Source organism: Ciconia boyciana, chromosome 4, assembly GCF_034638445.1.
Source record: "Ciconia boyciana chromosome 4, ASM3463844v1, whole genome shotgun sequence".
Lineage (NCBI taxonomy): Eukaryota > Metazoa > Chordata > Aves > Ciconiiformes > Ciconiidae > Ciconia > Ciconia boyciana.
The window spans coordinates 96,197,748-96,223,291 of record NC_132937.1 but is presented as its reverse complement, the minus strand read 5'-3'; the positions used below and the strand labels follow the sequence as shown (position 1 = coordinate 96,223,291).

The 25,544-nt window shown below is 39.2% G+C and overlaps 1 protein-coding gene across 2 annotated transcripts in view; it reads left to right on the top strand.

Moving 5' to 3' along the window:
* The window catches only part of HAPLN1 (hyaluronan and proteoglycan link protein 1), a 42,364-nt gene extending 19,018 nt beyond the window's left edge, over positions 1 to 23,346 (top strand). Inside the window, exons 3-5 of one of the 2 annotated variants that reach the window (XM_072860704.1) lie at positions 1,587 to 1,961; positions 11,853 to 12,155; positions 19,286 to 23,346. In XM_072860704.1, the coding sequence (XP_072716805.1) occupies positions 1,587 to 1,961; positions 11,853 to 12,155; positions 19,286 to 19,575 (968 nt within the window). In that variant the 3' untranslated portion in view covers positions 19,576 to 23,346. The remainder of the gene's footprint in view (positions 1 to 1,586; positions 1,962 to 11,852; positions 12,156 to 19,285) is intronic. The other variant, XM_072860703.1, reaches the window with a different exon arrangement.
* Positions 23,347 to 25,544: the final 2,198 nt, after the last annotated feature.

Here is a 25,544-nt window from a genome sequence, read left to right as displayed (position 1 = left end):
CCCATCTCCATCCCAGTCCTTCCCTCCTTCAGTCATCCACACCTCTCTCTGGCTGATGACATTTTGCATGCATTTCTGCGGTTTTGTCCTATCAATCCAGATTCACCCTCATGGACGCCAGCAGAAAATTGCTGCTAGACTTCATAGGGTCAGCCTCTCAGCAGCCCCCGCATTTGGGAACTTAGCCTTGGCTTTTGTTGAAGTTAGAGGGAGCCAGACCGAGCCTTAAAGTCAGGAATCACATTTCTAGGCAGTTACATTGACTTGCTGAACACACACAGGGAGTTACGCAGTCTTTCTTCACAATCTGTTATGTAGGGTGAAGTCTGTAATTCTTTCCCAGCGAGCAGAGCACTGGTGATTCATTGCTAGTTTCAGTCGGTGTCTCAGTGATAGAGGACGGCAATATCTACAGAAGTGCTGAGCTTGCTAAATCAATTTTGCAAACTGTGCATGAGAAGAGAGGCAAGCGATACGGAAGAAGGAAATATTCTTGCTTTTGGATACATCTGCTGACTGCCACCATGAAATCTGTGCTTTCCAGGGTTTTCCCAAGGCAGCACAGCCTGTCAAAGAAGCCCCAGAGACTAAGGGTTGGAAGCGAGCACCCGCTCAAGCTGACTGTCCTAAACATAATGATTTCATAGAGCAACGTCAGCCGTAGTGACCTACTAGAGGGAAAAGAGAGCAAGGAGTCTGGGGTGAGGGAGAGGAGGAGAGGAGCCAGCCAGTTAGATACAGGTTCGTGTGAAAAGTGAGATCAAAATATCAAAGATAAAATAGTGACGAGTTTGAAGGAGATGAGGAAAACTGATGAGAAAAAAACCAGATTGAGATGATCAGGAAAGGGGCCAGGAGAGGACCGAATTTTACATTTGAAGATAAGTTGGACTTCCTTACTTTGAGGATTAAGTCCTCGTCCTCAAGTCAGACAAGGAACTTGAACTCAAATGTTAGAAGAAAATACATATAGAAAACTAGACATTTTAGAAATATACTGACACTTCGTGTCAATATAAATAGTGCTGTATGGTACAGTAATGCTTTTTCTCTTTTGTGAGTGTGATTCACTGCATCCCAGATCGTGAGGGGCTTTGTATGCTGCCGCCTGAATAAGCCAAGTCCAGACATAAAAATTGAATTATGAAAAAAAATGCAGCGTTGATGGACAGCTCTGGAACAACCTGCAGGGAAATATGGGATTTTTGTGTGGAGCCTTTTATGGATGATGACATTCATCTACCAGCTGTACAACACTGTCAGTATATTGATACAACGCTATCTTCATGACTATGGAGTATATAGGACGGCCTCTGCCCGTATGAGGGGACCATGCTGCAAACCAGTTTTCCTCTCTGCCTGTCTGGGAGTGCACACACACAGACATACCTGCAGCTAAGTAAATAATTATATGTAACTGGTTTATATGCCCTACTGCTGCATAGGTACAAAATGATTGCAGGGAACTGCCTCTGCAGACCGAATGTACAATATAGCTGGTGGTTGTTATGGCACTGATCATATCCGTTCTGTAAAAGGTAGATTGCAGACTAATTCTTGTTTTTGTTTTTCTCCTTGAATCCTAGCAGAAAATGGACCCCGTCTACTTGTGGTAGCAGAGCAAGCTAAAATCTTCTCACACCGGGGTGGCAATGTCACACTGCCATGTAAATTTTACCATGAACACACATCAACAGCTGGCTCAGGAACCCACAAAATCCGGGTCAAGTGGACCAAACTCACCTCAGATTACCTCAAAGAAGTGGACGTCTTTGTTGCAATGGGACACCACAGAAAGAGCTATGGAAACTACCAGGGCAGAGTGTTTCTGAGGGAAAGCAGTGAAAACGATGCCTCTCTTATAATCACAAATATAATACTGGAGGATTATGGGAGATATAAGTGCGAGGTGATTGAAGGATTAGAGGACGATACAGCAGTGGTAGCTCTGAATTTGGAAGGTAGGTAACACCTGAATTACACTTAAATTCAGATTTGTGCTGTGTTAAGGAATACCTGCTTTTTTCTCCTAATACTGCTGATATTGTATTATCAGTGATAACTGCAAGCTGAGAAGTGGGATTCATTGTGCTCTGGGGATCTTGGCTGGACAGCCCATGACAGCAATCATAAATTAGAAGAACATTAGGACTTCTATAACTTACACTAGCCTACGGCATATTCAGCTCCCAGTGAGACCTGGTGTGAGGGGAGCCAAAAAAGAATGACCAAACGTAGTATGAAGAACTCCATATGTTTTTAATTTGCTCCTATCACTTTACAGAAGTCATTACATGTTTTTACAGTAGACTTAGGCAAAATTATATTAAATATTCTCCTACTAGCCTTTTTACAGAATTTTGGGACATTTTAGATTACTGAGCAAATATAAATCTTCTTACAAAGAGGAAAAATTTTGAAGTATTTTCCAGACACAATGGGTTTGTTTTTTCCAGCCTTATAATTACATAAAATAGATCTCTGTATTGCCTGCCAAGACAACTCCTACATGTGGTCTGTAGTCATTTCCCTCAGCAATATTTTTGAAAACAATAAAACACAAAGCATTAGAAAAATTAGTGAAACAGATTTAAAGAGGACCAGAAATTCAGCTTTCCTTTACTCTTTTGAAATTCAGATAAATTTTACAAGATTCAATACATGTAAATGAGCATTTGGCCTTTTTTCCCAAAGCACTGCACTGAACTCAGCAGTAAACTAAAAGTTGCATGAAGATGTCTCCCTTACCCTTATACTTACCAGCGAGTGTGTGCCAGAGAGAACTTTATAGAAGCCACGTTATCTGTGGAAAGTGGTTAGAAAGAAAAAAGAAAAGAAGAAAATCAAACCCCTGGCTCTCACATCTGTAAACAGGTGAAATATATGACTCTTCCACTGGGGGTTATTGTACATTATGATGGTTATATAGTTACCTTGCACAATAAGAATGGCTGAGAGGTTCTTGGAACCAAATAGATGTCATGGGCTGAGCTTACTTCTTTACATCTGTCTTTCCATTCCTGGATGCTGCTGAAACCTTCAATTTCTGAGTGCAGAAAGGCCCTGCACAGTTTCTATGCCAGCAGGATAGTCAATTTAGGTTGTTTCACCTCACATAATCCATCTTTAATAGGAATGCACACTGTTCTTTTCAAATTTAGTATATATACATGTCCAGTTTAAGTTGTCTAAAACAGTTTTGAGTGAAGACAGAAATGAGTAGGAGGAAAAAGCATTTAACTTTATTCTTCTCTGCTAGCCAAAGGCTCTGGAGTGTTCAATCTCCTCTTCACTCGGGCAGGCACTGCAGTGGTTGCTGGTTGCAGCTGCTGTCATTGAGACAAGCCACTGAAGAGCAGTCTCTGCTTGGCATGCTCAGCTTTACCTAAGTGAAAGCAAGGCTCTGGTCAGCTGCCCAGGCTGCAGGTATGGGCCCTGTTATTGGGAGGCACATCACAAGCTGGGCGGCCCCTTGGGACAAGAGTGATCCACCTCACAGCATGGTTACCAGACAATAAGGATGTAAATAAAAATGTGATAAGTGCAGCTGTTTACTGCACATGAGGAATAACGAGCACCACGTAATCCAGGTCAGAAACATGCAGCATCTCTTTAGCTGTGTTTGACCCCAGCACGTCTCTTCTCCTTTCGCGCTGTTGTGCAGACAGTCCTGGAGCCAACCCCTGGGTTGCCAGGATGCTCAATAGTTTGATAATATTCTTCTGCCAGTCTCCTTACATCCTAAGTGCAGACCTGTATCAGGCTTTGAGATATTCCAGATAAATAACTGTATCTTGTTCCCCATCAGATACTGGGATTTCCCTGCGTTTTATGGCATTATGGTATTTTTGCCAATGTAAAAGGGTCAGAGCCAGTGTAAAATTTTTAAAGTGTTCATCACACCACACATCTGGACCAGATACTCATCTGGTGCCACTTCGCATTGTGCCTCTGAAGCAGAAGTTCATTAGCCTTCTGCTATTAAAAGCAAGGAGGTTCCAGTACAAATGCTTCCTGCTGTGCCAGGAGTGCTTGGGGAAGGGGAGATGCTGACGGCTGTAGTGGCAGATTGGAAAGTTTTGCCTAAAGCTTGGTATAAATACTTGTGCACATGCAGAGATCCACATTTGAAAGGCAATATTTGATTGATGCTAGAGTAGGAAAGCAATGAGTAATCTTTTCTTTACTGCATACAGTAACACAACTGAAAAAAGGAGATTTTTCTACCTTTTTTACTGTGACTGTTTCGTGATATAGCACCAGCCCATTGGATACGAGGTCTGGCTCCCACCTCCTGATATACACTGTCCTCTCTAGCTCACTGCTGTTACTCTAAACAGTGTCTCCCTCTGAAGTATGCCAACTCCAGCCCATCCTGTATAACAGTACCACTCCTTCCTGTTTTCCCCCACCTCCAAAATAAGGAGAATCATAAGGATAGGAGGAATCATATTTCTTCAACCAAGTACGTTCCAATCTCTGCTCAAAGGAAAGTTTATATATTTTAACTAAGGTCTGACTAACATAAGGAACAATGTCTTTTTAATTATTTTTGGCAGGCATGGGACAGATGTCAAACTGTTCATTTCTGACATTGTAGAGTGATGTTTCCTAAGCAGACAGGAAAATTTCATTTGAGAAACTTCGTGGTAAAACATAACCTTTCAAGAAGTGAGATAAGACCAGCGAGTGTGTCAATGTCAGTTCTGCTTATGGCACCTAAATGAAATTATTCTGGGTCTAAGTTTCATTGATGTTTCCTTCTAAAATGATAACTATTAAAATGCATTTATATTTACAGTGGACATATACAGTTGGTGGAATGTATTCCTCTGTTTGCATGCCCCTGTGCTTATTTTTTCATCTCATCTGCAGCTTTATGCAGTGCTGGCTTTAATTGCTGTTTCATGTCTTTGGGTAATGCAGAACAGATCAAGGGAAAAAAAAAGTCAATCTTTGGACAAAAATAAAAATATATCAGCCCATCCTAACATTCTACATCTGTTATAAATAATAAGGTTAATCTCACAGTGGGAAGGATTTGCATCAATAGCCTGATGTCCTGAGATGGTGGCCCTAAGGATGTTAAATTGGCAGCAAGACAAAACCATTTATATCCAGGAATGCCCGCTAGCAGTGCAAAACAGCTGATCACTCCAATGTGAGCTCACTGTACAAACAGTAAAGCTTTGGCTAGGCGAAAGCATGTTAATATATCAATATGAAAATAGTTGACCTCTACCTCAGTGGACCTTTTTTCTTCTCCAAATGTGGTAGTGTTTTATTCTTATTAGACTTAAAGGCCTCCTGGGATTGCCATTAAATAAACTGTTCATAATAATTGAGTACTTTTAGCTTTGAAAAAATAGTAGAATTAGATTCAGTCTATATTTGTTACATACCTTACATGTTTTTGGTATGTTTTCTTCGCAATTATTTAGTGCTGAACCACACCATTTTCTCCCTACACTAGTGAGACAGTGCTGTCTAGCAGTTAAAGCTCAGGACTAGGATTCAGTGCAATATTTCACAACCACCAGCTTTAAGAACTATTCAATCATGTCATGATTATCATCCTGTTTGCAGCCTTAAGTATAAGGACTAGTCTAAGGGCAGGAGGCTTGGGCTGGGCACAGTGGCTGCAAGAAATGTCAAGTACTGCAGACAGCAGGACACTTTTTATGTTGGCCTTGTCACCAAAGCCATTTTCTCACTGAACTGGCCTTACTCTCCTCCTGCACATAAAATACGGATCATGAGTTTTACACTCTTTGTCAAATGTCCTGAGAGTCAAAAGCTTAACAAATTAAAAGGTCTCCTATGGCAGGTAGATATTGTTGCCTGAGTCATAAGCAAAGAAAGAATTCTCAGCTTACATTAAATTTTCTTTATGTTGGTGTTTTACTGTTCTATACTAAATTTGCTTTATGTTAGTGCTTTACTATTTTCCTTTCTTATGAATACTAGGCACTGTAATGAATCTCAATACATCAGGTTTGTGTGCTTCGGCTTCACAGGCATACGAAGGCTCTAGCACTGGCCCTCAGTTGTACTGCTCAGGCATAGATTTTGTGTACTATTCCTTTGTGAGATTCATGGGCCAGGTGACAAAGGAAATGGAACATGGCTAAACTGCCAAAGGCAGATTTTTACTCTATTAGGATTTTTTTTATAGTTTCTGTCTTCAGGGAGAGGTGATAACTGAACACAGTAGTTTTGCAATACAGGCTATAAAATAATTACTTTGTACATTCAACAGTACCAGAAATATGCAGATCTAGATAAAGCCATTAAAAATCTGTGTAGAAAGCTGCTTCTAGATAGAAGCTAACTCTTTGGGTGGCTCCACATGAACCAAAAAACCCATCAGGTTTTATGATATTGCTTGGAGCTATGTTAGTCTTTATGACCGAGATAGAGTTAGAAAAAGAGCAGGCATCTCTTTAAAAAACAGATTTTATAGTTCAAAATAGATCAAACAAATCCATAAGCTCCATACAAACAAATTCTTCCAAATTGTCACAGCAATCATTTTCTAATCTGTCATTTGCTCTTAAGTTGAATGTAAGCAATGGGGAATTCGTAGCTGAAACCAATATGAAACCAACTCCATGCTCTCAACAGCAGGATAAATCAGATTTAGCCTAATAATGTAAGTCATATTTCTTTCTTCTGTGTATTGGTATTACATTCATATACAAAAAGCTATTTTAAATGTCCTTTGCGTAACAATCTTTGTTCTCTCTGTTATAAAACTGATTTTATAGGACACACTATTTGTAGGTGCCTAGAAGACAACAAAAAGTCTTGTAAAGACAACAGGAGTTTGTCAAGAGTAAGTCATGACAGACCAACGTAATTCGTTCTGTGACAGGGTAACAGGTCTTTGCAGACACAGCTGTGTTTGCAAGTGCTGTGAGAAATGGTACTTGAAAGATGCACGTGAAGTAAAAAGTTCAAAATAAAGCAGCAAAAAAATATCTGGAAATGATGGCCTGAAAGGAAAATGCTAAAAGAAATAGGACTAATTAGCCTAAGGAGAGCAAAGAAAGACGACAGTACCCAAATTTTGATAAAAGCTGTAGAAAAATAAGGGAATAATCTGCCCCCAGACCAGGCAAGTCTAGTTTGTATGCTTGTATTTGTCAGAAAAAAGCAACCCCACTGGCAGCTTGGTTACGGGATACCGTGGGCTGGAGGGACACCATCCCAAGCTTCAGTTTCATTTTTAGGGAGGCTGATACCTGCTGATGGCTAGTGGCCCACCCATGGAGTCTGTGCTGAATGATCAAATATCTGACAGTCCTGAAGGGCAGAGAAATGGAGATGGATTGTCAAGGAAAATGAAGGACTGACTTACCACTTTTCACTGAATTTTAGAAATCCAGCGTGGAAAATTTTGCCATTAAGTGTATGAACCTGCCAGCATAAAACTGTACCCTACAGTATAGTATATAGCAAACTCTACTGTTACCCAGTGTTTACACTGGCTACAAGAAAACTTACTTTTCTGTTTGGGCTAGAACTCAAGGAAGTCCATTTCTTTACTCTGGCTGTGAAAAGACCTTTTTTTCCATATGAGTCAACAGAAATTTGTGTTATTTTGTTCTATGTGTAAATACTTTAAAAACTGCTAATTGTGTATGGAGCTGGCTTAATAGACACCCATAAATTGTTACAGGAGTTGAGCTTTCTAAGGTTATTTCATCACCTTGTTGTCTTGGGTAACCGTTACAGCTCCTTGCACTGACCATGTGTCTGTAGTGAATGGGTAATTGCAAAGCACTTGCAGTGAATATTAGGGATTGCCTGCATATAAGACTCTGAAATACAAATAGCTTACAAAGGACACACAAATATAATATCTTTTGCATTCCCTAAAAACCACAGTAACAGAAGCAGAGTTATATATTTGTGGAATTGAATGTAAAGCATTCATGGAAATATAGGTGTGCATATGGGGAGGATATGTTATACATCTAGTTCTCATGTTCCGATTTGGTAGAAATCCTCATTTCTGTTACAATAGTCATTTTCAGGACTGCGATTGCATTGTCAGAGGTACATACAGCAAGCCTCATGCAGCCCTCCTCTTTCACTAACAGATTTATTCTCCACTGAATTGATGTGTCTAGGGTTCTTCCTCTCTTGCTTGGAGGAAAGGAGGTCCTTCCCTGGGAGTAGAATTATAGGATCATAGAATGCTTTGGATTGGAAGGGTCCTTTACAGGTCATCTAGTCCAACCCCCCTGCAAGAGCAGGGACATCTACAACTAGATCAGGTTGCTCAGAGCCGTCCAACCTGGCCTTGAATGTTTCCAGGGATGGGGCCTCCACTGCCTCTCTGGGCAACCTGTGCCAGTGCCTCACCACCCACATTGTAAAAAATTTCTTTCTTAAATCCAGTCTAATGGTAGGACCTATTCCAGAGAACCACATGTTTGGGAGAGGAGCCACACTGTGAAGTCTATATTGTAAATTAATATTCCCCATGAAGGCTCCACAAGTGTCTCAGCTGCTTCCTTAGGGTAAGGTGATTAATCACGAAGGTCAAGTTAAGGCTCCTCAACTCAGTCTTCCGACAAAATAACCAGATTTTAACCATCTGAGGCTGGAAGTTTTTATCTTCCTCCATTTACTAAGCTGAATTTGTTAACGTTTGGAAGTGAGTGTTTTGTCTAGCGGTAAAACACAGTGTTGGAGTCAGGAGTTGAGGTTTAGTTTGTAGTTTGGGAACAGTAACAAGCCTCAGGACAGCTTTTGTCCATTCAAGAACAGATGGGCTGGATTATCTTTTGACAGGTTATAAAATCCAAGACCAAAGATGCTTTGCAATTAACTGAAGTTCAGCACTGCTAAATTGTAACAAAAGGAAGATGAACAGTAAGATCTAGCTATGAATTTCACTGTTTGATAGGTTTGATAGGGAAATGAAGAAGAAAAAATATTATATTAACAAAATGCACGATAATGCAAAGCTACACAAAACACATACCCAGTCATTTTTGCTATACAAAATCACCAACAGCCACCCCCATCTGCAGGGTGAAATTAATGCTAATCAGTTGCAGGCTTGTACTGCAGATGAACTCAAACAAAAATCAGCTTCTATGCAGTCTACCCAACTATAGCCCAAAGCTAATATTACAGTTTTGTGCATATTTATGTTATTAAAACATTATGTCCCAAACTGTCAAACTCAAGTAGATTTGTAACAAAATTACATACATATTTAACGCCTTTTAAAAAGTGATTTTGGAAACCTTAAGGAATCAAATCTGTTTAAATAGTTTCCAGTTAATTGTTGCTCAGTTTTTAGAAGTATATAAGTTTAGATCGTGATTAAAAAATACCGACCTCTGATGATTTTAGCTGTTTTTTTACATGTATATGCAAATCAGACACATGTACTAGACAAGGAGTCGGTTGTCTGGGGAAGTGTAGTTCTGGAAAAATAATAAGTATTGGATTTCTAATAAAGTAATAAAGGTTGGACTCCTCTAACTTTTGCTACATTTTTATTATAGGCAGTGATATTTCTATCCATTAGTACTGAGGAGGAATGAATAATTTTTTAACAAAGAGGTGAGGAGGAGGAAGGAAAAACAGAGATCCAGAAAAACATGAAACATCTACAGCTTCTTGTTTATGAAGTTACAGTTAACAGCAGATGTTATGTTACATTTCATTCGTGCTTTATAGTTCAGAAAGACTAATAACTGAAAAGTCCTTTAACAAAGGATTTACAAAAGGAAAGAACCTCAACAGACTCTCTAGTTAATTGCTGAAGGAGAGCAAAATACTGTTTATTATTACCCTGCCAAGTTTACATTTGCATGCTTTATTTTCTTGGACCAAGTCACTGAAGTTTAGTAATAACAAAGATTTTTGTTATTACTAAACAAAAATATCATTTATTGGATGATAGAAGGGTGAGGGAGAGAAGGGAAAGATAGGAGACATTAAGATACCAGTGGAATAGACACCGAAGTGGGTTTGAATGTTTGGAAAGAATGGCTTCATTGCATGATGACGGTCTTGCATGACCATAATGTAATTTCTCTGTCCTATGCTACATTGCCTCAGAGACAAGGAACTTGTTATAGGCAGGAGAATTCATCAGCATGGAGAAAGTAAAAAGAAAGATGGATGTTTATACCAGTGTAAAGTTTTTGGCTCATGTTGTGTGTTATCTTGTCTTCAGTCCCTCTGCATCCTACAGCACTTAGTTCTACAGAAATGTTTGAGAATAAACATTCTGAGCTGGATCTTCTCTGATGCCGTTTTATTTCAGCTTAATATGAGACTGGGCTAAAGCCAACTGTAAAATTTAGATCTTGGTTAAGTTCCTAGGCCCTGCCAAAGGTTAGGGTGGTCTGATCCAAACTTTTGTTTCCAGTCTCTTTCTTCTCTTTTATCAGAGCCACATGGGGAAGTGGTTCTCCAGCATTTTCTGAAACATCTTTCATGCTTCAAGAAATAATCTTTAACTACAGATCTTTTTCATGAAACAAGCAGAAAATATACTGTGGAAAAATCTGTCAGATAAGGGCGATGACTTCAATTAAATGTTGCTGCTGAAACAATTCTGGAGGTGTCCCCACATTTCCCATCTCCACTTGGATGTCCTCTGTTATGAGAAGGTCTCTCTGCCATACCTGTCTGCAGTGGCTCACCACTGATGAGCAACAGACAGGGCTTCAGGCTGGCCTGTGGCTGGTCCTCGGGGGTGGAAGGAAGCATTTGGCAGGTCCATGCTCCTTGCACAGTGGCTCTCCGGCAAGCGTCCTTTGGCTAAGCCAGCAGTGCTTGTGGCAGCCATAGGGGTAGCGAGGGAAGGTGGTGTCTCACGTGGCTTCCTACTAGGGCTGTCTTGTGTGGCTGCATGCTGTGTGCTACATGGCTCACCACCTGCAATTGGGGAAACCTGTCTTCTGCTCAAGGAACCATGCTCCCTGATGGCCTCTGTGAGGAGCTCTCCCTCCTTGACTGGTGACAAATTGCCAAAAACCAGCTTCTGCTACAGAAAAGGAGCAGAAAAGTCTCCCTAAAACCACACACAACTTCACTGATTTTATTTCCCTATAGATTTCCTACTTTAAGACCTCAGGACACTAAAATTATGCCTCCTACCAGTCTAGCCTTGAAATGTTGCTATTAAGCTGGGCATGAAATACCTTCCCATTCCTAGTATGATGTGAAATAAAATAAAAACAAACAAAAAACCAACTGTCTTGAACCGCTCAGAAAATCCATGCAAAGAACATAGCACTCTTTTATGTCAATCAAAACATTTCATTTTAATGTCTATGTGTAAAAAGAAATAGTTCGTATGCCTCTGTACTACAATTTCTTCTTTCTAAATGACTGCCAGAAAATCCCCAAATCCCATCCCACAAAAAATAGAACTAGGCTGGGTTTTAATTTACTTTTTTTAAATGAGAAATTGATCTTACAGCGGATAAACTGGAACTTTCTGATGAAAAACGTGTAGTTGCAAAATTTTAGCCAGCTCTGCTCATCTTTAAACACTCCCAGAGTGCACGAGGGTGAGATCACAGTGGGGACAGCAAAGCTGCAGATGGGCGCAACGTGCAGATCTGGCACAGTTCCCATTGGGAAAGGGATGAGGTTATGGGGAGAGGAGCCAGCATAGGTAAGGCAGCAGCCCTATCCCCTTCTCAAACCTAATGGCTGATGTGCTGACGGCGCGTTTTTCCCCAGAAATAAAACAACAGTCTGACACACACCATGGCCTTAACCTTTATTTCTCCTTCTGGTGACCGTAAATGCTGTTTCCCTTTCTTCTGCTCTGTCAGTGTCCAGTAACTCACCCTCTTTCCTCCACTTAGGTGTCGTATTCCCTTATTCTCCACGGCTGGGTCGTTACAACTTAAACTTCCACGAGGCTCAGCGAGCGTGTCTGGACCAAGACTCTGTTATTGCCTCCTTTGACCAGCTCTACGATGCCTGGAGGTCAGGGCTGGACTGGTGTAATGCCGGCTGGCTCAGCGACGGCTCCGTGCAGTACCCCATCACCAAGCCCAGGGAGCCCTGCGGAGGGAAGAACACAGTGCCTGGGGTCAGGAATTACGGGTTCTGGGATAAAGATAAAAGCCGATACGATGTTTTTTGTTTTACTTCAAACTTCAACGGTAAGAGCCTTCTTCACCCCTACCTCGTAAATGACTGTTTCTGTGCTTAGGAAAGAAACTCCAATGGCAGCAAGTGATATTTGATTTGTCAAAGCTTATGTTAGGCTTGGAAAATGTTATTGTTGAATTTGCAAGGACACATGCGCAGAGTAAAGTTGTCTTTGCCACATGTTCACTTAGATCGTTTTTAAAACTCAGAACTTGTATTGGCAGGAGTTTCTAATATCTCCACTTTCACCCCATTAAAATTTATATGTACTCTTTTAATGTTGATATATGCCCAGTTTATTTCAGTTAAAGTGACGAAGAAACCTGCGATTCATTAATTGAGCTTTCCTGTTGAATTCAATTATAATTATGATGTTTTACAACTTAAATATATCACCAAAACAAAATTCTGATCACCACTTCATCTATGCTGTTGTGTCAAGCAGCTCCTGCTCATATACCAGGTCTGACTAATACTTCCTTATCAGCAAAGCTATTTCTAGCTTTTATGCCTAATAATTCATATTCCTAATCTTAGTACACTGCCAAAACCCTGTTCACTTTTGCTCTAAACCTTATTTTAGTGACTGCAAGCTTTTGTGCTATTAGTAGATGTTACTTTAGGTATGAAATGACTTGATTTCAGCTTGCTATCATTTCAGGTTTAATCTAGTGGCTGAAAAGGATTTAGAAAGCGTAGCTGTGAATGAGAGGAATGCTGCAAGTGAACATGTGCAAAAGGAGTCTACAATCCTCTACAGCATCATACTTGTGGATAATTGCTACGCAACTTTGCACATGTTTGGCTTCCAGCCCACCCAGACCAAGGAGCGTGGCCTTTTTTGTTTATGCACAGATTGCTTATCCACAATGAAGCATTTTTGTCCTACAGCACACCAAAAAATAAACATAAGCCTTGCTCTCAGAAGATATGGTCCAGTGCTAAGTCTGCTCCACCCTCTCAAAAAAAACCCAGATCCTCAAACCAACAATATTAAATTAGGCTGGATGTGGTCTGAAACAAAAGTTTAGCTCATTTTTATCATGCTACATCATTCCATGAAATGCTGGCTCAGTTTTTTCCTGCATCATTTATCCAAGGTGAAATCCTATATGAGCTCATCTCTTATATGCAGATTTAACCATATACTATAGAAATAGCGCTGACGAATAAACTAAACAAGGAAAAAGAATTAAAATGTGATAGCTGCACTATTTATAATGCTTGCAGGGTAAATGCTTGTGACTACTGGTCACTAATCACCACCCTTTTCCACACTGGCAGCTGGACAGTATCTCTTAAGGAAAGAGAAAAATCTTCTCTGGAAAAAAAAAAGAAAAAGTACGTACAGATAAATATCGTCTGTGCATTGATACAGCAAGAGAGAGAAAGAGGGAGAAAGAGGAATGAGGTAAGGTAAGGATAAGGTATACAGGTAGTAAAGAAATCAAAGACAAGACACTAAAATGAAGATCATCCTTGGTGAGTCTGTTAAACTGACCTGCAAGACAGAATACTGCACAGCACTAGGATTATATATAGAGCTAAACACCATCTTTTCTGGTTCCCTACAGCTCAGTGCCATGTAAGTCTCTCAAGGTGTCAGCAGAAAATCTGGACTTCTGTTTCTCTCAATGTCCATTTCATTAACCAGCAACTCACCAAATTACGTTATCCTCACATGTCCCTACTATATTCTCCACTATTCATGTCCCAAGCTTACCTTAATATCCACAATAAACCCAGTCACTCTCCCAAAATGCCAACTCCCCATTTTCAGCTCAACACTTCAGATAGCTTATGTACGCTTAATAGCATAAGTTAGCTTTTTCACTGTAAAGGGAAAAGTTTATAATAACCCATTTTGCCACCAGGTTGCAATTGCTAAAGACAGTGGCTACGGGCAAAGAGCTATTTCTGCAACACCCAATATTGATTCTCTCAGCTCAGGAACAGCCAAGGAAAATGAGAAGTGGTTAGGACACCATGCATTTCCAGCAGTGGCAGTGACTGCTGGACTCTCCTGACGGTATGAAACAGAGAAGCCTTCAGCTTTACGTCAGGGAGCTGGAAAAATGCCAAAGGCCCCAGGATCAGGGGAGTATAAGCAAGCTTAAAAAAAAAATAATCTCAAAGAGTGTCAGTTGTGGAAGCTGCTATGAAGAAAGAGGGTGAGTGAGGTTTAGATTTCTGCTACCCCAAACACATTATGATCTCAGGGATCATAAAAAAAAAGGGGGGGCTCAATTTTAAATAGTTCAGCAGTCAAAGCTAAAAAGTCTTTGTCTAAAATACACGCAAAGCTTGTTTTTTACCTGAAGAAGAAAGGTGCAAACCAGCAAAATTACAGTCAGCCATAAAAAATGAAAATGTAGTCATCAATGCAGTGAGTTCAAATCCAGGTTCAGTGTTTTCACTCTAGAACTGTTGGATCCCGTCTGTGATGAGCTGAATATAACAAAAAATACTGGTAAAAAAAGGTTTTTTATACCATTAGTGAAGAATTCTGCCTGCATTCCTGTTACCTGCACAGGGAAATTGTTTTAGCAAAGCTTGTCTGCAATGTAAGATAAAATAATCTTAGTACTTTATGAAATTACTCTCTGCAGTGTCTTTCCTTAGACTAGTATAAGTGCAATAGTTGAACATTTTGTTCTGCCTGTATAACTGCTTCATACTCAAATCATTCTGTTGGTTCATAGAACTGTTCATGTTTTGTGTCTGCAGGCAAAGCCAAAAACCTGAAAATGTTTCATGCACTTTGTAAATCGTAGTACCAGCAATTTACCAGTTTATAAGAATACATAGTGATGTGTTGATGCATTGATAGATACAATGCAAAGAGTAACATTAGCATAATGCTATCCATTAAATCCATCAAAATATTATGACATAACATAATTTATTTGCCTCCATAGAAATAACTATTGGATGGCAACATGTTTCCCAACCTGCTTTTACATTCCTCATGTTTATAAAGACTATTGAAAAAGAATATGCACAAGTGGGGAGTATCTAACTTGAATTTGGAAATTCCATGTTGGAATTTCCTGATGTCTGTGTGCTCAGCTCCACTCCCTCACAGCCGATTTCTCTTCTGCTTTTCCTTCACAGCAGGAGCACCTTTAGTCCATGTTCTCTTTAGAAAAGCTAAAGGTTCCTGCCCCACATGGTGGGACAACCTGCCATGATCCAAAGGTTTGCAAGGGCTGCAGACCACCCCAATTTCTCTCCCATCCCTGTGCCAAGAAATGGGGAAGCTCCTCTTCCATACATTCCTTCTAGAAGGTCAATTTGGGCTTCTACACACCAACTCAGGGGAATAAATGCAGCTAAATCCTTTTGTTGCAGTCTTCCTCACAGAGCCCAAAAGGCATGGGACAAAGAATATATGATAGTATAGCCAAGTGGTTATTCTTTGCTTAATTTCAAAGGGTTTCTGAAAGAGAACAGTGAGTTTCTTGAAGCAAAAACCATGGGAATCTTTTGCACTGAAAAATGTTAAGTCAGCTAAATATAAACATATCTATCAACTCCTCTATAACTAAGCATTTTCAAAGAAAAAAAAGTATAAGTAGAGCTTGTATCACACTTTCTGCTCATTAACATTTTGTTATATACTTTGCACACAGAACCACAGTGCATAACTGATTTTTTATCAATCAGCTCTAGCAGAATCAAGTAAAAATCTCATGTTAAAAAAGTTAAAAATACAGAGAATACATTTTAGGGGTCATGTTAAAAGTGCAGCTGTGAACCACCTGTTTATTACAGTAATGCATATGATAAGCTAACCACCTCTGCCATTTAAATGGGAGAAAGGTATAGAAAGCTATCTCTGAATAATGCATGCTAACTGCTCATTTGACCATTTCAGAATATTTTATTGCTGGAAACATGTAGCTATTGTTCCAAAAAGAGAAGCAAACCTCCCCAAAAGAAAATTTCATAACCTTTCTTAGAAGTGGTTGCTTCTGAGTCACCAGATTCACTGCTGATATTGGGGGGGGCTGGAAAAGGATTTTTAAAAGTTGTTCCCACATCACAGATTTTTAACATGCTCTTCAATTTTGAGGAACAACGGCCTCTCTCAACCATTTAGTATTGCTATAAGATATACTGAACCGTGTCTGCTGAGCAGATGACAGGGTCTACCTATTGTGCAAGCTACAGTTACAACCCGCTGGCTGCTGAGAACGCCTTTTATGGCCGTATGAAACCACAAATTAGAGCAGTTTGCTCTTTACACAGTAAAACAACTTAACTGATTTCTGTGGTCGTAGGCTTTTCGGCGTACGTGTCGATCGCTGGCTGCAGAGGCAGTCCTGCACTCAGCATTCCTCCTACGTGTGCTGCCACCCACCAGGCAGAGCTTGCTGCTCGGCTGCCCCTGCGCAGCATCGGAGCCAGTAACCTCTCAGGAGTTATCTTAGGGCTGAGCCCAGGTGCTTAGATACTCGATGGCTGGCTGCACACAGAGGCATCCTCTCTGAGCACTCCACCAAGAATCCTCTTCTGAAGGCGTTGCATTTATACTTTCATGCAGAAGATAGTGAATGGGGTGGTACTGCCTTTCTGTGCCTCTGAATATGGTGGACCACTGTCTAGTACATCCAGCTGCAATATAAAAACTTACTCTTAAATCTCTCAATTTAGAGATGAGCTTGGAAAAATCTCCGAGGGTGGTGCATCCCTCAAAATCCCACAGTCACAAGGGTGCAAGGTATTTAGGTCAAGTGCTCGAGTTTTCCCCTTTAAGCTGTTCTGTTACATGCAAAAGCTGAAAATAGCTGTTATAGATGGGGTTTGATTAGGTTTGCATAAACCCTCTGCCCCGTGATTTGGATGTGAGAAGTCAAATCAAGCATGCTCATCCTCTGTAGGAGTGACCCAACTACCAGATATTAATGAGAGACAGTTAATGCCTCCCTCTCCTTCCACATCAATTAATAAATACTAAGATTGAATGCTTAGGAACCCTTCTAACCTATTAGCAGGGGAAAACCACCAAATCTCTACTGAGTTTATTAATAGAATTTTATTTAATCAGAGATTCCGGATACACATTGCACCCCTGTGGAGTTTACTATTAAAGTTCTCCTCTTTAAGAGAGGGCAAGGTATAAGAGCTTTTACTATTGATGTCATATGTCAAAAGCCTGACCTTACTGCAAATCCCTAGGAAATTACATTCCGTTGACATATGGTTTGAAGAGCAGCTAATAAGCTGGGTGAAGTTTACATACTATCAGTCCAAATCCCTGTTCCCCTAAGTCTGAAATCCTGTTTGCTTTGGGGAAACCTCTTAATAACATAGTAGGAACAGGTTTCCACTTAATAAACATTCTCTTTAGCAACACCTTGTAAATGCTCTAAACTTGCTGAAACGGAGTTGAGCAAGCATTTTACAAAGCGGTAGATTATCTACTCTGAACAGTTTTCTGTGGAAATACTGTAGATATTGTCTTTGACAGCAATGAGATTTTTTAAAAAGTTTCTTCTCCACCACAGCTGCAATGTAAATGCCTTTTTTTTTAATGTACTTGTCATGGTATACAATTTCCAACCTTTACACAAAGTTAATTCAATTATCTTTATATTGTCATCTGACCTGACATTTCTTCACTTAGAAAAAAGCTATGTGTTTTTTGCAGGCATCTGGAGCTGACGTAACTTTTCATCTTGCTCAGTGCTTTTTCTTCACCAAGAAAGTAATCTGAAACTGAGCAGCATTCTGGTTGTGTGTTTGCCTGGTTTTTATGAGGAAGAAAAAGGCCATTATTCTGGAGTACATTCTTAATTAAGAAGAGTGTGCTCCGGAATTACAAGATCCCCACATGAATAAATTCCTTTGTTTTTCAGCTAACTTGCCTCTCACAGGACAGTCAGATTGAAAAGTTGTGAATTTACTTGGAAATTATTATTCCTTCAAATAAACACTATTCCTCTGCAATCCATTTCTACCTCACACTTGGTTAATTGTCAAATCAGTGATGATAAATAACCCTAACTATAATGAATGAAAGGCTTACAATGAATTTATATTGCCTTGATAAATGAAATCAATGTTAGCGTTATTGCTGCGTACGGATTAGTAGGGGAGACTTCCTTTTTGAGCTTTACTCGCTGCCATATGTTTTCATTACCTTGAGACAGAGGCACATTTTTCTTAGCGGCACTATCAGTTCAGTGCCGTCTTACGGTGAGGATATACCCTTTGATGCCTAAAGAGAAACAGAGCTGCAGAACTGCTGCGCGTGGTTTTGACGCTGCTAATGAAGACTTACGACAGGCATGGTTTTGATCTACCACAGGCTCAAACTCTGCTTCTGAGAAGCTGCGCAATATCTCAGCTTTCTTACAGAAAAAAAAATAAAATTGCGCTTGTACTTGATCAGAAACAAGGTCACCGCCTTGTCAGGGAGTAAAACTGCATGTGTTACCTGCAGCCACCCTCACCCAAATGCTATCAAAGGCCAGATCTTGCTACGCCATGCTTCTGAGAGGAAAGCTCGTAAAGGTTTTAAGCTAATGCTGGGAGCATAATGTAGAAGTGCACTGCTTTGGATGTTTAACTGATTTCCCTTCTCTGACAGTAAGCTACACATGCATGAGGTCTGCTTTGCCTGAAGTCTGTGGGGTTCCTCAGACATTTGCATTGTCATTGGCACCTTTTTGGTAAATGCGTCCGGCACCATAAAGTCAGATGCAGAACAGGTGCCCTCCTCCGAATCCCAGGGTGTCTTCCATCATCCCTCTCCCCTGACCTTTTTCCTGCTGTTTTTCTACCTCCGAGGATGAACGTGCATCGCAACAGTTCAGTTACCACTGAAAGCAAGTGAGGGTGCGGATGCCATGCTGTGCTAAGTTAGCAGAAATAACTTTAGCGCTACTTTTTTTTTGTTCAAATAGTCTGTTTTCTTTACTTGCCTTTTTTTTTTTATTCCTGATATTTATCAACTCACTATACAAATAATTAAGATATTTTTAACAGCGCAACGTAGAAATTGCACAGTCCCAAATCAACCAGTTTGATATGATTCTGTAGTCGAACATCCCCATTTCTCCTCAAACCAACTTTATAATACCACATCATCTTAATCATGTCGCTAATGACCCTCTTTCCTTCTTTCTCTTACTAGGTCGTTTTTACTACCTGATTCACCCGACCAAGCTGACCTATGACGAAGCTGTTCAGGCATGCTTGAAGGATGGAGCTCAGATCGCTAAAGTTGGCCAGATATTTGCTGCCTGGAAGCTCCTGGGGTACGACCGCTGCGATGCCGGATGGCTGGCTGACGGCAGCGTCCGCTACCCAATCTCCAGGCCAAGGAAACGCTGCAGTCCTAACGAAGCAGCGGTTCGCTTTGTAGGCTTCCCTGATAAAAAGCACAAGCTGTATGGTGTCTACTGTTTCCGAGCATACAACTGAAAATACCTAGAGCACAAAAGTTTTAAATTCATTGAGAACATGTGAAAGATTTCTTTTCGATATGAACTCATGCAAGTTACCAAAACTGTGATAAACCTTTTTTACTTACTGTAAAGAGTCATTTTCATAAACCCAACCCATTAATTTGTTGGGGTTTTTTTCTTTGGTTTTAATATTTTTGTAAAAGTATCATTCCATAGATATTTTAAATTAATATAATTTAATGGAAGCTCTAGGTAAGGAAGTTTTAGAGCCAAATTCTTTAAGCTACATCATCCCAACAAAATATACTTTTCATGAATGGGGCATGCAATAGAGCTTGATGATTGCTAGGGCACAATTATGGAATGTAAGGCTACTCAAAGCAGAAGCTTTTAAAAGCACAAATTTTACGTGTTTCTATCAGTTTCTCTAGTTTGAGAAACACTGCAAATTGATTATATCAGGAATTTTGAAATAAGATAATCTTTTTGTTAAAGGGGATAAGTGAGGTTTTGCAAAAAAAAAACCTCGCAACAACGTAGATTAGAAAATAACTGTTTTCACTGGTTTCACATGGGAACAACACAGAGTTTAATAAAAGCAGCTAAAACAGTCCACAAAAATAGGACTAGTTTTACAATGTAGAATCTTGCCTTTCTGAAAAATAAGCTCATGGTCCTGTGCATAGGAACAAGCACAATTAGTTCTCCTGAACATTTCAATTGTGGTTTTGTTGTGTATAAGTCATTGATGAGGGAGTGAATAATTAACTAATGAGAAAACCCTATTTTCTTCTTAACTCCAATTAAAGATGCCTGAGAAGTGTTGTATTACCTTTGAGTAGCTTTACTGAGTTATTTTTAAACTCTTAAAGGCCATTTGCTAAGCAGCATATAGCATCTACTCAGGGCAGTTGTATAAATGAACTGCTGGACAGAGAAATTGTAAACTTTAGCAGCTTGATTTTACATTAGCTTTTGAAATGTTATTGTGTTAATGAAAGAACATTACAATATTTAATATTTCTTACCTATTTACATATCACACGGAATAAAAATTAGAAAAAAAAATTATTAAGTCTTAGAACAAGATTACTAAATAAAATCTGAAACCAGCTATTAAGGTTTAGAAGAGAAAAAAAACACTTTTTTTCCTCACATCTCATTTTTATCTAAAAATTACATCTGTTTTTTAAACTATTGATGAAATAATAGTATCACTAGCCCTGAATTATTTAGTTAATCCTCTTTACAGGTAACAGAAGAAAGTATGGAAATACTTCTTTTCACTAAATCTGCAGTGGTCTAGGTGGAAGATGTTTACCTATATCTGCCAGTGTCAGAGATAAACATGTACTGTGCATGGTGCCTAGGATTTTCAGAGCTGCCTAAAGCACTAGGTCCTCCCTAAATACCGATTTGAGGGAATCTGGATTTCTGATGCAAACTTATTTTGGATGCAGCAATTCTTGGTGCTCATCTTCAGATACCTTAACGCAACCAATTTTTCAGAGAGTGGGTGCTCAAGGCTTTCTGAAAATTTACTACATTTATGGTGTCTCAAGCTGGATATCCAAAAAGCAAAGAGGCCACTGATGAAAAATATCTTGGTCTTGAGTAACCTTTTAGGCAGTTTTGACATTCTCTATCCAGTATTGGTTCTACCACTTAAAAATGGAGAACTCTTTTTTCCTACTCTACGCTTGCTGACTATGAAGATTTCAGAGGACCAATATTTGTATTAAGCAAAGTTTTATAGCTTCCCATTGTTTCTGTATCTAAATGAGATATAGTGGTATTTATCCCAGTAGGACACAAGTGGTATGCTTTCATGAACGGTTTAGTGTAGTTATTTTCCCATGGACATGAGCAAATAAATCTCTTTCCCGGAGTGACTGTGGTCCTGTTTTAAAACTCTGTGAACAAACCAGGAACAATATATGGTAGGATTGTAGTGGAAAGATACCGTAGTGTAAGAGGTATTATATTGGAGTTCATTCCATCAAGCTCAGAGGCAAATTTCCATCCTTCTGGGGATATTTGTATCCACTGTGGATATTTGCTCATACTATACAGATGAAGCAATCTTGGTGCCAAACCCCTCCTCCCCCCCTTTTTTTTTAATCCACTAGGAATTGGATTTTCTTGAAACTCTATCACTTAGCTATAAATAGAGGCTTATTACAGGTCAAGCCCCTAAACCCATGTAACCTTTTCCGAACAGCCATTTTCTAAATCACTGTCCATTTCACACATTTTCTCAGGCCACTCAGAATCCTTTCTGAACCCTTTGGAGAAAAAATGGAAATGGAAAGAGAAATGGAAAATATCCATACAGGATAAAGAATGGGGTATGCAAGACTGGACCATGACCAAGAGGAATACATATTATTCCCCCATCCAACCTTCAGAAACATGGAAAGTCTTTTCTGAAGCTTGGACAGGGAGGTTGTGGGATGGGAAAAGCTATAGGGAATGTCCCAGTTGTTACCCCAGCTAGATCCAGAGTTGCTGTAAAGAGGGAAGCCTTTTATGCAGCTGGCTCTATCCTCCCAAAAGATCTGCTAGATCTGGAGGAGGCTGCGTGGTTTTCCTATTGCACAGAGGTGAAGAGACCCTCATGAAATTTTTTTTTTTTTTACCTCTCCAGGGAAACCCTTTAGAGGGTTTCACCCAGACACATCTTTTTTGCAGGAATGGGGATTATATTTTGCCTGCATAAAAAATGTACACATCCAACCCACTCGTGGGGCTGGCTAAAGTGCCCTCACTGCTAGACCAAAGGCACTGCGGGAAAGGCGAATTCAGCCTTTCACCAACTTTGCAACGCTCTGGAGATAGCTGGTCAGGTCCTAAATCACAGCAATCTCAGGCTTGCGCTAGCTTATGCCTTCTGCGTCCACATCTCCGGGCTGCCGCTGTGACAGCCCGGGCGTAGCATCCCCCTAACCCACCCCTGCTTTGTGCGTCTCCCATACCCCGGGCCGGTGGCTGAGCAGGCTCTGCACCACCCAGGTGATCCCTCAGCTCCGGGGAAAGCCCCTGAGCTCCCAGCTCGGCAGCACAAAGAGACCACAGGACAACAAGGAGTTGGGTCTCTGGAGAGATGCCGAGCTGGCCTATGATCACAGATGGCCGAATTTATCGTTCAGTTATGCCTGTAAGTTCGCATTGAAGATATTGCTTGCTAGGAATCATATGTTCATGTAATGGAGTCACAGTATGTGAATTTGCATTTGTCGTGTTACTTTATGAAGAGCCCAATAGTCTAATTTGGGAACAGGCTAGATTTAGATCTATGTATTGATATACAACATTATGTATTATTATAACAGATACAGTTAATTGGATGGTTTGATGAAAATACGTTCGTATGAAAAAAATAATTAGTTCTAATGTAAGCACGTATAAAAACCATAAAAAGTGTATGATTACCTGAGAAGTGGGCACAAATAGACAAAAAGACACGAATTATATTTATTTTTACAGCTACTGACTCCATTTCCTTTTATAACGTCAAATGTCAGGATGTTTTCTTATATTTGACTAAGCTAGCTAGGTGCTTGGATAAAAACTTTAAAAAGCAGCTTAAGAACTGGATAAAATTCTGTGCTATTTTCTGTTCATGAAAGAATATTCTATCATTAGAATCAATTAATGTTCTCTGTCATTATCTTGTATTTCACAATGTATCTGAATTTTAATGCCCATGAATTGACAACAATTAAATCATGTTGTTCTTTTCAATATGATGATTTCTCCTTATTGACTGGCCATTCTTCTACTTCTGTCCCAGAAAACACAAAAAGAAAAGGAATAGACCAAAGTATGAAAATACTTACTTTGCCACAGTAAAGAAAGTGACTAGAAGACTAAGGGGAAAAAAAAACCCAGACTACTCTGTGAATATGATTTACAATGAAAATAAAGAAAACTGTAATCCAAAGCCTTTGTTTTATGCTTCTTTGAAGCATTTTGAAAGTAGAAATGCAAGTACCAATTTCTTCTTTGTGTTCTCTGCCATCTTCTAAAATAAAATAAAGCATAAATAAGGAAGGCTTTTTTTTTTTATATGGTTGGTGTTACACTGCATATGCATCACTAGAAATTGGATGTAGAACAGTGTTTTGTGTATGGAAAAATTTATGAAATTATTTATATAATTCTATGGCCTTGGAAATTAAAAACAAACAAAAATCACTCTTTGTAATGTGCAACAAGAAAGATTTCCAGTGTCTAGCAAAGAATTAGTTATTCAAAGCACTGGGCCAGCTTTTCAGCTTCTGTAATCACAGTATTTCTGCATTCTTTTATTGATCTGTGCTGGAGAGTTAACCCTGAAAGTTACCTACACTGCACCACTTCGCTGAGAAATACTAATCTTCCAGAAGCTTTCAGTATATCGGCTATGTTTTAAAATAGATGAAAAAGAGCTTACGAAAACTTGTCACTCAGAATAAGGGAAATCTGTATTACCATTAATACATGATTGAGATGAACACACTTTATTTTCTAACAATTTAGTTAAAACAATTTTAAAATTAGTAACATTTTCGCTTTACAACATTAAGCATAAAATTAAAACTGCCTTTGGTAGAAACAGTCCCTCAGTAATTAGGATTTTCATTAACAGTAGCAGCTTCCATTGAATGACATCTCACTATTCAAAATAGACACACTGTCTTCATGTTTGGAATTGGCTGGATTTAAAACTTGATGGAAGTACCGCAAACCCAGCAGAGCAGTAAAATTCCAATGCAAGGTAATTTACTATATGAAAAGAGACAAGATATCTCTGGGTTTCAAATCAAAAATACAAAACTAACAAATAGTTTAATTTTAAGAGAAAGGCCAGGTGAACTGATGAAAAATAATTACTACTGAAAAATAATTAATAATTACTACTGAAAAATAATTACTCTTCTTCCCATGCCATGAATAGGGACTGTCCCTTTAAAACAAGGGTGACCTGAAAGATTCTTTAAGAAGAAAAAGGAAAGACAACAGAAAGCAATACTACAGCTCCTGATCTTTCACACTGAGCTTGCCTTTGTTATATTTTGCCCAATAATTATTGTCACAAGTTTAAATATATTATTAAAAAAAAAACCCAAATATATTATTAAAAAAAAAAAAATACACACAACAGATTAATAATAGACCAAGAGTTTGAAAGGGATTTCTTATTTTTCTTCATCAAGCCTCAAACTGGAAGTAGGAAATTCTCATTAGAATTCCTTTGAGTCTAATATTATCCCCTTTTTGTCTGAGAATGTCTCAATCCATAAAGCTACAACAGGGTAAAATATAAAGTCCATCTATTTCTTCAATATTGTGCCAGAGGCAAGCAATTGTTTGACTAATAACAACAGCCCTAACATAGGACTCAGCTAATGAATTATGCACTAGCATATTTTCCAATGTGTCCAGTGGGTATTTAATGGATTCATTTTTTTTTAAAGGCCAGCAAACAAAGCCAAAATGGTATGCCTTAATACAAGTTGAATAAGAACAGTTTGGGTTTTATCCTTTACTATAAAGATATATTGTAAGGCATTTCAGCGCCTTACTTCCTACGCTGCTGTTCACTGTACTTACATGCATGATGCCATTTGCTTTCTACGCAACTTAATCCTGATTTCTTTAATAGTTAGAAGAAAATTAAGTTTCTGGGTTTTTTAATATAGAAAAAGATCAGATTTCAAAATTTTGAAGTTTCAGCTCAAACACAAGATAGACAAATTAAGAAGTCTTCTTTTCAGCAGAACTGGCTTTTGAATCAGTGGCTGCTTCTTACAATGGCAAACTTCAAAATCCCAGTGTAAAATTAATTAATATTCTGTGTTACCAAACATAAGCCATCAGTGACTATTCTTTTCTTGACTTTCAAGGATGTTTTTTTGGAGGTTTTAGTGCTTTGTCAGCACCCCTGATTTGGAGGGGGTTTTTTTCACCAGCAATTAAAATAAAATTAACAAGAAAACCAAC